This window comes from Xyrauchen texanus, chromosome 19 (assembly GCF_025860055.1).
Source record: "Xyrauchen texanus isolate HMW12.3.18 chromosome 19, RBS_HiC_50CHRs, whole genome shotgun sequence".
NCBI lineage: Eukaryota > Metazoa > Chordata > Actinopteri > Cypriniformes > Catostomidae > Xyrauchen > Xyrauchen texanus.
In genome coordinates this window covers 6,332,149-6,349,186 of record NC_068294.1, presented here as the reverse complement: position 1 = coordinate 6,349,186, position 17,038 = coordinate 6,332,149, and the positions used below count along the sequence as shown (strand labels likewise).

General features: G+C 38.6%; 1 protein-coding gene across 1 annotated transcript in view; it reads left to right on the top strand.

Moving 5' to 3' along the window:
* npm1b (nucleophosmin 1b) overlaps window positions 1–17,038 on the top strand; it is a 43,333-nt gene that overhangs the window by 14,283 nt on the left and 12,012 nt on the right. Inside the window, exon 8 of the mRNA XM_052150279.1 lies at window positions 5,583–5,666. Coding sequence (XP_052006239.1) covers window positions 5,583–5,666 — 84 coding nt within the window. The remainder of the gene's footprint in view (window positions 1–5,582; window positions 5,667–17,038) is intronic.

Below are 17,038 nucleotides of genomic sequence, written 5' to 3'. Positions count from 1 at the left end.
CTGGACAAATAGTTTTTGTCCCTATCCATGTTATTTGAATTTGATTATACCTCCATGATGAACATGTTTTCAATTTCTGATTTCTGAATAAAAATGTCTCATTAAAGGCTTAAATTTGTGAAAAAAATCAACTTAGGCATAATTAGTTTGGCATAACATTTTATTATAATTTCTTAAAAAAAAAAAAACTTAAAAACTGCTTAAATTAAAAAGAATATTTATATTTGTAAAACCCTTGTTTGTTCCGGTAAAAGAAAAGGGATCATGATATTTGTAAAAAAAAAAATAGAAAATAAAAGATTGTTTGTTTTATTTTTTATTATGAAGTTGTGTACACACGTATATTCAACGTTTTTTTTTTTTTATATATATAAAATTGTTTAATAATTTATTAAAATAATGTAATATTATTATTTTAAATGGTAACATTTTTCCAAAAATGATCGTAACCAACATTAATACAAATATTCAATTTCTGAGAACTTTGAAGTACATTTTTTTAAAAGACTTTTCATTTTTTATAATCTTGGACATTCTTATTCATCATACACCCATCTTTGTCTTTGTCTTTCTCATTTTCTTTCTCCTCATGACACTTGTCCTCTCCTCATCCTGCTGTTTTCAGAGCCCCACACACTCAATCTGTCTGAATTTATGATATTATTATGATCAGGGACTAAAAATAGATTGTGTGTGAAAATTCCAGGAGATCAGCAGTTACAGAAATACTCAAACCAGCCCGTCTGGCACCAACAATCATGCCATGGTCCAAATCACTGGGATCAAATTTTTCCCCATTCTGATGGTTGATGTGAATATTAACTGATTTTATGAACCGCACTGCTGCCACATGATTGGCTGATTAGATAATCGCATGAATAAGTAGGTGCACAGCAGTACTGAGTGTATATTCAATATTATATTCAACATTCTCTGAAAAATTATAAATAGCTCATCAAGCAAATGTACGTTGTTTTAAAGGAATTTTAGATATTTATATTGGAAAACAAGCCAAAAAAAGGTATTTTGTTTCAGGGTATAATGGGCTAAGACTACTCTCTCTCACAAAAAACAAACACTCTCTTCTTAATAGAGCTGTATCTCACGATTTCTTCACGATAAGATACACACCGAGACACACATATTATGATTCGATATGTCGCGAGCCTTCACATTATCATCTGAAGCAATGGCAAGGTCGCTCGAGGGATTAGTCCATCACCAGTGATCAGGAACTCTTTCGTGCTGTTTTTCACGCGACTCATAGAAGCGATGACCACACAGAGAAATTCTAGTTTTGGAGTTTGTGCTTATTTACATGACCTGCTTCCTTATTTTAACTTAAATAAAGGATATATTAAAGATATAACTGTTGGTGTTTCCTTTTTGGACACTCTGTTATGCAGGTTTTACTCCAGTGGAATGCCAGCTGTGCTTTATTTATGACACTACTTCTGTGTTTATTTTGTATAATTCCCTCATACTGCGATCTACATCACCTTAGTCTGTTTGGAAGTTTAAAGTGTGTGGACTGTGAGCTGTGACTTCTTCCTCTCTTTTCTCTTGTGCGGCATCAATAGAGTTTCATGTGATCTCATGTTACGTTAATTGAGATCAAAACAACAGTTCAACAGTGAACATTTTGTCAACAATTTTATATTGTTGATAACATCAATTTATCGTTTCGGGCCTAGTCCCCATTCACTTTCACTGTACCTTTTTTTTCCATACATTGAAAGTGAACATTGACTGTGGCTAATATTCTAATAACCTTGCTGTGCAGTGTATGTATTTATATGTGTGTGTTTCAGAGAGCGTTTGCAGGAGCGTGCTTGTTTGTGTGTTTAGAGATCAAAGCGTCAGAGGTACATACTTGCTCTGTGAGGACTTATTACTGCCCTGAGGGGGGGACGACAGATGAGCGTTTCTGTCACACACTCCTATATTCTCTCTGATCCAGCCAAACAGAATGCTTTCTTTTCTTCTCACGGCTTTTCAATCTGTTTTTTTCACTCATTCCTTTTTTTAGCTGTCTCTAAATCTACCCCCGTACAACCTCATGGTCTGAACTTTATTACTCTTTCACTGTTTTTGTTGGTTACACTTTCTACACTGAAAAAAAATTACTAGGAATATTTACATAATTTTTTAGTTTTTGATCTATTCAACTTTGACATATTGATTAAAGTGAGTAAATTTAATGTAATAATTTCAGCTAATACAGCAACTTTGACTTACAAATCTGATGTACATGTACTTAAAATAAACTTGTATAAATAAAATGTATATTAACATTTAAATGAACTTTCCTAATAAACAAATGGTTAATAACATACCACATGACATATAGAAGAAGCCTTTCGCATCGAAGCTTATTGAATGCTATATAGTCTATTAGACAACATCACCTTGCATTACTAGTGATAGAAACAAGAAACAGAGCTGCATACTCAGACCTCAACACTTGGTGTGCAAAACGCGATGACGGTAACCATCAACAGAGAATTTTTCTGATTCTGAACGGTTAATTTAAAGTTGAACGTGAACTTCAGCATTCACAAAACAAGAAGTTACATTTACATTTATGCATTTGGCAGATGCATTTATCCAAAGCAAATTACAGCCGTGGCCAAAAGTTTTGACAGTAACATAAATTTTGTGTTTAGCAAAGTTTGCTGCTTCAGTATTTGTAGATTATTTTTTCACATATTTTTATGGTGTACTGGAAAACAATAAGCGTTTCATACATTTTAAAGGCTTTTATTGGCAAAAACAGTAAATTTATGCAAACAGTCAATATTTAAAGTGTTGATCCTTGTTCTTCATAACCTCTGCAATTCACTCTGGCATGCTGGATATCAGCTTCTGGGCCAAATCCTGACTGATGGTGATGCTATTCTTGACTTATTAGTGCTCAGAGTTGATCACAATTTGTGGCCTTCTGCTTGTCCACTCGCCTTTTTAGTATTGTCCACAGGTTCTCTATGGGATTAAGATACGGGGAGTTTCCTGGCTACAGATCCAACATTTCAATGTAATGATCTCCGAGCCACTTCATTATCATGCTTGCCTTGTGACGTGGTGCTCCATCGTGCGGGAAAATGTGCGGATCATCACCAAATTTCTCCTGGATCGTTGGGAGAATTTGCTCTTGCAGGACGTTTTGATACCATTCTTTATTCATGGCAGTGTTTTTGGGCAGAATTGTGAGAGAGCCCACTCCCTTGAATGAAAAGCAACCCCACACATGGATGGTCTCGGGATGCTTCACTGTTGGTACGACACAGGACTCATGGTAGTGTTCACGTTTTCTTCTCCGAACTATCGATTTTCCAGATGTCCCAAAAAGGAAGGGGGCTTCATCAGAGAAAATAACTTTGCACCAGTCTTCTGCTGTCCAATCCTTGTACTTCCTGCACATTTTCAGTCTGTCCTTGATGTTTTTCTTGGAGAGAAGTGGCTTCTTTGCTGCCCTTCTTGACACCAGGCCATTGTCCAAAAGTCTTTGCCTCACTGTGCGTGCAGATGCACTCACACCAACCTGCTGCCAATTTTGAGCAAGCTCTGCACTGCACTGGTGATGTCACGATTCCGTAGCTGACTCCTCAGGAGGAGATGGTCCTGGCGCTTGCTGGACACTCTGGGACGTCCTGAACACTTCTTCACTGCAGTTGAACCTCTCTCCTTGAAGTTCTTGATGATCTGGTAAATGTTCTTTCAGATTCAATATTCTTTGCAGCAATTTTCTTGCATGTGAGGTCATTTTGGTGCAAAGTGATGATGGCTGCACGTCTTTCTTTAGAGGTAACCATTGCTAACAAGAACACAATCAGAATGACAGAGTGATTTCACCTGACTAGTGCTCATTTCACATTTTCCCATGTGCTGCTGATATAATTAGCGAAATGATATTGGCTTGTCATTTTGTGCCAGGACCACATGGGTTTTTGTGATAAAGTAAAAAAAATTTGGCCAATGAAGCTTTTTGAAATTATTTAAAATGCATCTGATCACTCTGCACAATAATCTAAAAACAATGTGAATCAACACCACAACAACTGAAGCAGAAAATGTAGCGAAACACAAAATTTGTGTCACTGCCAATACTTTTGGCCACGGCTGTACAGTGCACTTATTACAGTGACAATCCACCCAGAAAAACCTGATGTTAAGTGCCTTGCTGAAGGACACAATGGTGGTGGCTGTAAGGATCAAACCGGCAACCTTCTGCTTACCATACAACTGCACCACCACTCACAATTTTTACGACATTTTAGACCATAGGTAATTACAAAACCAGCAATAAAAATTATGTAAATAAACTTGCAAACAGTGAAACCATCCAAGCTCATTAATTATTCGAGCCTGGTGCATGTTGGGAACTTATTTTATTTACCAGTGAAATTTACTCAAATAAGCGAATTAAGATTTTTTTCATTAGGATTGATACATGAGTAAAGATAATAAACATAAATCATATTTACTTATAAGCTACAGCATAAATATTTACATGCTTGAATTGAATTTAAATGTTGAATTTAATTTATATTTCCAAGTTTATGTTTAATCCACCTTATTTAATGTAGAAAGTACTTAATCTTTTCTGTTATAATTACCACAAAATAAAATTTTCAGTGTATGAAATGTTTCGGCTCAATAAAAGAATAATAAAAGAATAAAAATGTTCTCAAGGCCATAGAGTTGATTAACAGTGACAGTGTTGGATGTTACCTTGAGGCTGTGCCTAGACAGGCTACATTTTCTACAAATTACTGCTCTCTTTCATCACATCTCTCTTGACAGCCTGACTGAAAAAAACATCCAAAAAGTGTATTGTATTACATGGCTGATGAGCAGAGCCGTCAGAATAACTCAATTCACTAACATTATTCACTATTATGAGTCTAACACAGAGTATGACAGGTGACTGGAGTTCCTCTACCTTTGACGCGTGTGAAACATGTTTCCTTGCTTGTTTTAGTCTGTGATGGAGGGGTTTTGATGTCTCTCTCTGACCTGAATTACACCTGGTAATTAACATCAATTTAGGCTGATTCGATCACAAGTGGACAGAGGTCCAAAAGGTTTGGTGGTCCAGCCATTGAAACCGCATTAAGAGCTGGTTAGAAATACATGTGACCATATTACATTTGTAATGTCAGTACATATACATGCACAACACTTCACTGAACTTTTCTGGTTAGCCTGACATCAACCTGCGGTGACAAAGATCATGTAATGCAAGCTCATTAGAAGTTCAGTTAATATACAGTAGGAGCTCCACTTTCCACTCTAAACATCACATTTGGGGTTAGATTAAAATTTGGAAGTATGTTTGGAAGCAACTGTTTGAGTCCCTGTTAACCTTTTTGCAGTTGTATTAACATGCAATAACACTTGGACATTGTGAGTAATGTATACAGTCATTAAAACAGAGACCCTCCCCTCGAAGTCTGAACATTTGATATGCATATCACTACCAGATTTGAATGGTGATCTGTATTTCCTGACCACTTGAGATCAGATCACCCGAGACAGACATTAATAGCTGGTGTGAACAGCCTCTTTTGTTTCATATTCAGGCCCCAGAGAAGAAGAAGAGTGCAGATAAACAAAACGGCTCTCCGGACAAGAAAGCAGGAACAGCAGGGAAGCCTCAATCCCAGGTAGGTTTAGCCAAAAGCTGGTAACAGATTAACTTTGGACAAAATTAGCAATATTTCAGGATAGATAGGTGGACGGTAAGTACAAAATCTTGGTAAATGACTTATTTTATATCACAGGAATGGTACATATCACGAAACAGTTGTTTTTGCTGAAAATTCAACCATGTAGTGATTTTGGAAAATCCAGAAAATTAAATATTTAGCAAATAAAAGTTACTTCACCTGACTTGATTCTGATTTGAAATATTTTTATTTGATATTTGATGGAAACAAACCAAAATATTTGATCATTCATAACAAATGAATGAATAAGTCTGTGCAAAAACAGCTTTACCTTATGTTACATTTGAATTAAAAATAAAGATTCAAAACAGAATCTAATACAGCAATTTACAGTATTACTTGGCAAGCATAAACAAATAAGCTGCTTCATGTTGTGCCTAACAAACACCCTTTAAAATATTTTTCCTCATCTTGACTTCTTTGGGACACGTCCTCCTCTGTATTTTCAAGTTATTTCATGTTTCTTCATCGCTCATGTGCTGGCTGTACAGTGCGACTGTTTTGTATGACTCCGCCTACAAGGAGCCTTGCAACAAAGAACATGTCCCATGAGTCCAATGTTTGCCTTCCTATTACCAAATCTTGAGCGCTCAAACTTTAGCGGGTTGCCTTGGACATGTTGTCGGGGTCCCGGTACACCGTAGTGGGATACTTTCCTCTAATAGACTATTGAGTTTATTGGTCGATGGATATAGGTTGTCCAGTGGTCTATTATTAACCCTCGTGTGACCCCACGTACAGTTGTGGTTGCTGTATTTGTCTTTGCTATACGCAACACATCATTTTAATTCATTTAAACCGACTGACCTCAGTTCAGCAGACTCCGTGGTGTCAGTAAAGTGTTAAACTTACCATGCACATGTGACAAAACAACATGGTGCTGACCACAGCGGAGTTTGTCTTTAGGTGAAATGCCAACAAAACTCCATCTGGTAAGAAACCAAATTAAGTTTTTACATTGAAACTTGTTTGAGTCAAAAGATTAGAGTCTCTAGATTTATCCAATATGCCATGTTTAAAATTTGAACGATTTATCACAAAACGCCATGCTGCTAAACTCGCATTGAGAATCAATGGGTTCATCCAAAAGCTGAACCATTTTGCTTTCAGAGGCTGTATACAGAGTTAAGATGAAAATAAGACCAGTGCAGACAGACAGCACACTGTTAAGTCATTCACAAAATAGGGAGCAAGGGAGCATCCTGTAGCTTATTATGCAGCTAAGTGCATTCAATACAACCTTCCTATCAAAAGTTCAGTTTCAGGCTGCAGATGATGTTTGGTCCACTCAACGTGTGGCAGAAATTTTATAAAGGTAATCAGTACATAGATTCAGAATTGATAATGTATAATTTTATTTTAACATGTTACAAATCAAAAAAGGGAAATGGAAAATGCACACAACAGTCACGCTCGGTCTCAGGAGGTTAAAGCATTACAATTAATGTTAATACAATTAAAATCAAAGTATTATAGTGTGGTGGGGCAAATGGCCAGTCATGGCAATTATGATTAAGGGTGTTGCAGCACCATGAATTATCTTGTGAAAATAAATGTTTTCATAAAAGCAATAAAACAATTATTTTGCATCTAAATTTGTTAGTAAACATTAAAATATAAAAAAATAACAATAAAACAATTTTGACTGCACTCCTCTCTGTGCCAGTACATTTTAATGTATGCAAATAATATTTTTTGTTTACTAGCACCAGTGCTAATTCCTAAAAAAGTTAGCATACAATCGTGACATTATGGTACACTTCGATTAAAAACAAAGAATCAAAACTCTGATTGGATGAGCCACATTAAAAAGGCGACATACACACACTTGTGACCATACATTGGTAAAATATTGTATTAATACGGCAATTTACAGTGTTGCTTGACAACCGTAAGCAACTAAACTGTTTAGCGTTGTGCTTAACAACACCCCTTAAGTTCTTCCTCTTCTTGACTTGTTTGGGACACATTCCCCTCTGTATTTTCACATTAGTCCTTGTATTGTCATCACTCTCACATGTAAAAACGTAAAGCAGTCCTGTCCATTGATGGCCATGTAAATATATGTACAGTGATATGTACATTATAACCATTGCACGGCACAGTATATTCCAATTTTTATTAATATTTTTACTCGCCTCTACTTAAAGGTAACCAAAGGCCCCGTTTGGGTTACTGCAAGTTGTAGGAGCTGTCTGGACTTCAGGTTTTGGTATTCAGTCCAGATCTCTTTTCCAAATTCCCACGCCATGCCAACCAAAAGATAATTCTTACCAAAAGTCCAGGTGCAGTGTGGAAGGCCAACAACATGGCAGCCTAACAGAGAAAGCCACAGGATAATGCCAAAAGCAAAATGTGAATTAGACCAGCAGTACCCCTAAAGATAAATGTGTACAACAGCATTCAAAACTCCAGCTGTGATTAGCTCAAAACCGCACAGTTTTAGGAGGACACTAGTATTCCAAATCCACAAAGCCATTATTTTTGTAGCGTTGCTCTGAGTGAATGTACTAAAAACACTTAATAATCAAGCATATTAGCAAAAACATCTTGACATTCAAAGGTTGTCTTTCAGGTCATGGAAAAAGGCCATCACATTTTCCCATGCAAGGAAACCGTGAAGCACTCTTAACTAGCTGCTGGTGGCACCAATCCCAAAACATCCAATTTAAAGGGTCATTTGTGGTCTGCTTTAAAACAACAAACTTTCCTCAAAGCCACGGCCACTTGGCAGTGTGACCAATGTTTGGGAATCTAAAATACATTCTCCAGACTTCTAATCACATATTCCAGCCCCGACCAGTCGTGTGGGGGTGAATTGTCTTTAATGTAGTTCTTTTCTCCATTTAGTTTTTCCTCACTGTAATTGTGGTGCTGAATCACAGGAGCACTGTGAGGGTTCTTCAAAGACATCCATAGAGGAATGAGTCACTTATTAATAAATGTCAATCAAAAGTCAAACAGCTGAGATGTCTGTTTTAGATGAATTCACCACAAAAACCTAAATGGCTAAATAGGTGAAAACAAACATTGTTCACCAGATTTGTAGTGCTTGGTGCACGTGCAACCACTTCAGAGGAACGGGATTTCATAGAATAACAGGCCTGTTTGATTAAAAACTCTTTTGAATAGAAATAGCAATAAGGTTCTGAAAGTAAAACTTGGATTCATTTTCTCCATAGAGAAATAGTTTTTTAGCAATAACAAATGTTTCAATACAATGAGCTCTGAGCGTGATTGTATATGCTTCTGTAGATACCAAATGTTAAATGGTCTGCACTTATATAGCGCCTTTTTAACCTTAGATGTGGTATTCAAAGCACTTTACACCGTGGCTCATTCACCCATTCACACACACATTCATACACCAATGATGGCAGAGTTTCCATGCAAGGTGCTAGCCTGCCATTGGGGTTCTTGCCCAAAGACACTTCGGCATGTGGAGTCGTGTGGGCCGGGTATTGAACCACCAACCCTGTGATTAGTGGACAACCCACTCTACCACCTGAGCCACGGCCGCCTTTTGTTGCATTTGTTGCATTATGATGATTACTCCATAAATTATTTAGACTTTTCCTTCGTTTATTTAAAAAGCGTGTTTAAAGGGGTCATGAAACGGAGAATCGAATTGCCTTGATATTAAAGAGCAACATGCAGGTTGGACACCCCTATATAGCATAGTGTATGTTGATGATAAAACAACTAGATTTTCTGAACTGGAGTAATATATATTTAGCCATTAACGATATTTTGAGATAAATTGTGCTAAAATAACTTCCGCGTCTATAAAGCACTAACCGGAAGTGACGATGGGCGAGGGAGTCTGGTCAAGTTCAAGCTCAGGTTACAATGAATGCGAATGAAGAAACCGAGTTCTCCGGTGTGGCCGAACATGCCTATGATGGCCCACAGGCGTATAATTATGAGCAAATTAAGAGTTAAAATAATTAAAAGTAAGACTTACTCTGCTAAGTCCTCGTTTTCGTTGCACAGAATGTCTGCTAACGTTAGCACTTTGTCCTCCAGTCCAGCCCGCGCCAAAATCCGGTGTACACTTTGACGGTGGACTTGATTCCATCGAGTGCACCGAGGGAACAGCATCAGTAATCAGCCTCACGTGGTCCTTACTCCGAAATCCCATCCGAGACTCCAACAAATCTCCAGGTCGATAATTCTCCGGAGTGAAATGTGCGCCACAAACGACCGAGTGTGTGTTAACAGACGCCGCAGTGAAGTCTGCTCTCTTCACCTGCACAAAACGCACTCAAGACCGAAAAGCCTTGTTTTTTCTAGAAGGAAAATGATGGACACGATGTCCTGACAGGCTGGAATTCGTGCAACCAGCACAAAAACAATAATTTACCATTATGGCTTCTCTAAAACTTTCTGTACTGCTCTAACTACATCAACACCCACAATGAGAGCTGACCATGAGCTCTTTTGTTTGCCTCGCCTCTACGTCATATGACGCGTTGATAGCGGGAAAGGCGTATTCCAGAGCCTAGCACATTTTCATCAAAATCTCTACATCAAATGAGATTTCATTAGTAATTTCTACATATGTGTTTTTAAAAGACCTCTGCAGACAATATAAAGTATTAATTCAGTTATAAATTCAACCTGCATGTTGCTCTTTAAAGCGTATAAGAGGTAACTAAAAAGAGCATTTATAGTTCCCCACCCTGCTGAAATGTCTCGTTTTGAAATCTCTGTGTTTATGACGTCACAACACATTGCTCATTTGCATGGACATGGCCCACAACATGCGACATACAGTGAGGAAAATAAGTATTTGAACACCCTGCTATTTTGCAAGTTCTCCCACTTGGAAATCATGGAGGGGTCTGAAATTGTCATCGTAGGTGCATGTCCACTGTGAGAGACATAATCTAAAAAAAAAAAAAATCCAGAAATCACAATGTATGATTTTTTAACTATTTATTTGTATGATACAGCTGCAAATAAGTATTTGAACACCTGAGAAAATCAATGTTAATATTTGGTACAGTAGCCTTTGTTTGCAATTACAGAGGTCAAACGTTTCCTGTAGTTTTTCACCAGGTTTGCACACACTGCAGGAGGGATTTTGGCCCACTCCTCCACACAGATCTTCTCTAGATCAGTCAGGTTTCTGGGCTGTCGCTGAGAAACACGGAGTTTGAGCTCCCTCCAAAGATTCTCTATTGGGTTTAGGTCTGGAGACTGGCTAGGCCACGCCAGAACCTTGATATGCTTCTTACAGAGCCACTCCTTGGTTATCCTGGCTGTGTGCTTCGGTCATTGTCATGTTGGAAGACCCAGCCTCGACCCATCTTCAATGCTCTAACTGAGGGAAGGAGGTTGTTCCCCAAAATCTCGCAATACATGGCCCCGGTCATCCTCTCCTTAATACAGTGCAGTCAGCCCTGTCCCATGTGCAGAAAAACACCCCCAAAGCATGATGCTACCACCCCCATGCTTCACAGTAGGGATGGTGTTCTTGGGATGGTACTCATCATTCTTCTTCCTCCAAACACGGTTTGTGGAATTATGACCAAAAAGTTCTATTTTGGTCTCATCTGACCACATGACTTTCTCCCATGACTCCTCTGGATCATCCAAATGGTCATTGGCAAACTTAAGACGGGCCTTGACATGTGCTGGTTTAAGCAGGGGAACCTTCCGTGCCATGCATGATTTCAAACCATGACGTCTTAGTGTATTACCAACAGTAACCTTGGAAACGGTGGTCCCAGCTCTTTTCAGGTCATTGACCAGCTCCTCCCGTGTAGTTCTGGGCTGATTTCTCACCTTTCTTAGGATCATTGAGACCCCACGAGGTGAGATCTTGCATGGAGCCCCAGTCCGAGGGAGATTGACAGTCATGTTTAGCTTCTTCCATTTTCTAATGATTGCTCCAACAGTGGACCTTTTTTCACCAAGGTGCTTGGCAATTTCCCGTAGCCCTTTCCAGCCTTGTGGAGGTGTACAATTTTGTCTCTAGTGTCTTTGGACAGCTCTTTGGTCTTGGCCATGTTAGTAGTTGGATTCTTACTGATTGTATGGGGTGGACAGGTGTCTTTATGCAGCTAACGACCTCAAACAGGTGCATCTAATTTAGGATAATAAATGGAGTGGAGGTGGACATTTTAAAGGCAGACTAACAGGTCTTTGAGGGTCAGAATTCTAGCTGATAGACAGGTGTTCAAATACTTATTTGCAGCTGTATCATACAAATAAATAGTTAAAAAATCATATATTGTGATTTCTGGATTTTTTTTTTTAGATTATGTCTCTCACAGTGGACATGCACCTACGATGACAATTTCAGATCCCTCCATGATTTCTAAGTGGGAGAACTTGCAAAATTGCAGGGTGTTCAAATACTTATTTTCCTCACTGTAGTTGTGTGTGTACTGTTAAGGAGAGAACAAGTAAGTGTTGCGAGGTGAGATATTTCTTACATTGAAAGATGCAGCAGTGCCAAGTGTATTGCACACTGCACTAACGCTGGTCAGAAAACCATTTATTTCTAATCTTTCATTTATCTGTGTGTTTGTAATAAACAGTAAGCCATCGTTTATCACTAAGAGGTCTGCACCCCAACCCGGGCCCGACGGGACGCCAGAACCCATCAGGTTTCGGGCTGGGTTGGGGTCAGTTTTTTTCAAGTAGGTCTTCGGGATCAGGTTTTTAATTAATGAAAAAATCCACAGGCCCTACTGAACCCCTATCACAGCATGCGCGAACGGATGAGTTAGGGGCCGTTCACTTCGAACATGTTTTTGTGTGCATCTGCTCTGTTCATCATCGTATCATAGTTTTCCTATTTAATCACATGCTGATTGAATTTGGCTGAATGGATCCTGACTTCCTGTCTGGTTCAGTTTAGGTCTGTGTCGGGATCCAAACACTTGTGCTCCATGTCTGTCTGTTATTGACAATGGTGCATCGTGCTTATGTCATCTTGGCAGCGTCAGTAGTTTGTCTGGCTCTTGCGATTGCGTTGCACACCTGGATCTCGAGCTGTCTTCATGTTGTGCTGAGATTCGGTCACTTCGGTCTAAAGTGTCGGGTTGTGTACGTGGCCTAACTCTGGCACAGGTGTCCTGTCTTGTTTTTGTCGCCTGTTGCATACATCATGTGGTGTTTGCGTCACAATGTACGCTCAGGTTTCGAGAATGCGTGGCATCACTTTGTTTGGCGTTGCTACGCATTCTCTTATCTTGATTGTCCCATTCGGGTGTTTTGTTGTCTTGTGAGAGCACATGGCTTTGTTTTGTCTCTGTATCGCCACGTGTCTCTCTGTCTTATGTTACCCAGCCTCCTTGTTTGCTTATTATTAGTTCATTTGCCTCAACTGTCCCCAGTTAACCTGTTTGATTTCTCTCCCTATTTTAGCCTCCTCGTGTTTGCTGTCTAGTTCATCTTGTTTCCAGTCTTGTGTGTTCAGTCTTCCCTGTCGGTCCTGTTTCAGTCACCTTGGTTCCTGTTTCGGTCCGGTCGGTCCTGTTTCCCTCTGCCCTAGCCTGGATTACCCTTTTTCCCCTTTGGGGTAGTTTATGTTAGTTTCCCCCCTGTGGGAGTTTTGGTTTGTGTTTTTGCCCTTGTAGTTAATTAAATCCCCTTTTATTTTTCAACGTTGCATATGTGTTCTGCATTCTCGTGACAATATAGTGTCAAGGTTCCGATTAATAAAAAAGAAAAATATGCGATTTAATCACAATTACATTTTTGAATCAACTGACAGCACTAATTTGAATGTTTATTGATTGGTCCCATTCACTTCCATTGTAAGTGCCTTACTATAACCATGATATTTGCTTTGAGTCAATCGAGGAATGAGTGAAAATTATTTTTTGTAGTAATCAACATTATGCCACAAATGCTGTAGATTGGGCCTAACTTGTATAAGTAAACATTCTTGCACCCCTTTCAAGTTATTTATTTATTAATTTATTTATTTTTATTATTAAAGCAAAGGACCAGAGTATGTGAGTCGAGTGGAACAGCAACAATTTCCTCTCCGTGCTCAAAGCATTCTTTAATCACTCCGCTCCACTCCGGGTTGTCCATTTCCCGCTCCTAGCTCGCTCCATGCTCCTGGATTAGAGAAACCCCGCTCCGTGCTTGCTCCATGGCAAAATTAGCGCCTAACTGACTCTCTACTGTAAAGTTATTTCAGTATGCTTTTTAATATCACAACCTTTCATGCAGAAGGTGTATTATATAAAAAATAAATACACAACACTAGAAGAAAAGCTACAATGTCTGTATTAGAACACTTAACATTAGCCCAAGACTAAATTAGATAATCTTTATAGCTTACTTTTGAAACATATCGGCAGCATTCTCTGGGTTTGATCAATTAAATAAATTGCTAGATGCAAAAGAAATTATAAAATATATATATATATATAAAACATTATTAGGCCTATGTATAAAATTATTGCCTATTATTTTCTATTATTGAACGTCTTTTAATTAACCTTGCCCTATAATTGTGTGAACGAAAAAAAAGTACATTCTCAGAATGTTCTACACTTTTTTTTAATCAAAACTAGATAAGACTGTAAAAAATATATGTTTAATGCAGAGTTCACTTTTAGAAATACTAGTGTTTTAAACGTTCCTCTATTTGCATTTGTTGAGCTTCTTCATCTGCAAATGTATAACGCATAAATTAGCCTACGGCACTAAAATAATTTTAGATGGCAATCGATTAAAGTCAAACTACGCAATATTAACATGTTGATTAGTTCAGTTGCTGTTTTATGTCATTAGAAGTTCAATTCTATTTAATGCGGGACATAATTGCCTAGAGTTAAGATTGTGATTCATTAGATTAGAATGTTGATATGATTATTCATAATATTTAATAGGGCATATCTGTATTACTGACCTTTATATTTTCTCTCCACATGTGAACGGATTATCATATTTTTTGGACACATCTTTTAGGATTTCACAACAAACCTTTAATTGTGCCAATCACCTCCCCACTCGCGTTCTCCTTCGCCATCCCATCATTTATTTTCACTATATGTGAAAGAGTCGAGACACAAGCATGTAGATAAGTCAAGCTTTACCGCAAGCTTAACTCAATAATAGGGAGCGAAAGTAATCTTTGCGCTGGAGGTCGAACATTTCCAAGTGCTGCTAGTTTTTAAATTAGTATTTTTCTGGTTATATCAGAAATTCCATCTTTACTTCATGCCAATAGTGTTTAACATTGCTTAACACGTGGTGATTTATTGCATTACGGTCTGTTAACAGGTGTTTTGCCCGTGATGGAGCGCTCGTGGAGCACACTTGGAGCACACTTGGAGCAAGCTAAAACAATGACACCTGCTCCTCATTCCAGGCAAAATCATGCCGCTCCACTCCTCACTCCGCTCCCACTCCAGTCACATTCTCTGGTAGTGACTGTTGTGCTCACTTCAGTTACTTTGAATGCTCGCAGAATTATCAAATTTTTATATTCCCATAAATGTCCATCAAGCTTTGCACGTTAAACATCCCAAAGAAATGTTCACAAACAGGGTGACCAATACATTCCAATCCATTTTGCAGGTGACAAGAAAAACAGTTGACAAACAAAAGTGAGGCTGAACTTTCCCCACTTATATAAACGTGTCTGGCCTTTGACCCCTGGAACATATCCCCTCAGGACAGGTTTAAACCCTTACAGGTTGACCTTTGGTTTTTGCATTCAAACCAGAACCACCTTTAACACATAAGTCCCCCACACCCCTTCACAATGTCTCAACGAGTTTCCCATTGCTGCTCCTGCTTGCAGTTCACTTGACCTAACAATGTAAGACTTAGTAAGCATGTTATTACCATTTTAGATGCTGTTGTGAGGAGTGCTGATTACCTGATGTTTGACACAGCTTGGGGGGGCTGTGGATTTTTTTGGTGTGTTGGTGTGCACACACACATTTGGCAAATTCCATAATGGCCATGTTCTGATGGTTCATGTTCTGTTCTAATGAGATTAGACACTCAAACAGATTGTCATCCGCCCATCTTTCTCAAAACCCGTCTCTCAGGGCAAGCACTTTTTCACACTTTTGGTTCCGGTGGCCACTCCTCTGCCATTAGGAATAGGTGTTGGAGTTGGATGTCCCTACAGGCTATGGGATGAGCGGAAACCAAGTGCTCTGTCATTAAAGCATGGCAGACGCTACTTTGCTTAACACTTCACATTCTCCCATCAATGAGCCATTAAACCAGAGAGCTGCATATCTGTATGGACCCATGAAGAGAAATCACATGAGTACTTGTGGAATGCTTTGTATAACTGTACATACATGTAGAAACAAGTAAAAAAAAAATGTACATGACAAAAGATGGCATCATACATCCTAAAGAATACAGGAATATTTGTGCATAGTCAAGTCAGGGTCACACTGATTGTTCCTCAAATTTTCAATCATAAGCTTCATTTGCATAATCGTTGGCCCGGCAGAGGGAGTCATAGTTCGCATTAGCATCTGCCAGCGAGTGATTGTGAATACCTTGAATGTCTCGACTCCCTACTGAGTTAATAGCTCCAACAACTGAAAAAGCACTTGCATTGTATTGGAAAAATGCTTGGGTGGTTTCGTCAAGTAACCAATAAGATGCTGCTCACACTGCAGAAGTGGCAAGACGTCATGACCTGATCTGAATATTTTCGATAGACCTGATTGATGCCTTCTGTCAAATCAAGTTGTTTGGAGTCGGATATTGAGATGCCGGCTTTGTGTTAGTCTCTGGTACAACAAAGGACAGTTTGCTTGACTGCCTGGTGCAAATTGCTTACAAAAAGAGCAAGAGTTTTCTTGAAACAGCAAGCTCCAATCTTATCCAATCTGAGTCTGATATTTTGCAATTACCAGGAGTGGTTATCATCCGTTATTGTAATAAGTATTATATTGTTAGACCTATATAATTGCCTTTTCTTTACACAAACTTTAATTAGCCTTACCCTGTTCTGTAGATGAAAAAGTGGGCTGAATGACATTCTCAGAATGTTATGCCCTTTTTTCAAGACTATAAACTATCAGAACTATTTGTCCAATGTTGGGTTCACTTTCAGAAAACGAGTTTTGAAAATTTGAAAACGTTTAAATAACCCTCTTTACCTCAGAACGCATTTGCTGAGCTGCTTCAGACATTCAAGTTCAGTTGGTCATTAAAAGTTGCTGAAATATACGGGACATAATGCAGTTGTGAAGGCGATGCTTTAGATTAGACGATTGTTCAAAATAGCCTATTGAATATCAGGAATGTATCATATGTAAAGCCTGATATTACACCACATACATTTTTCTTTTATAGCTGTG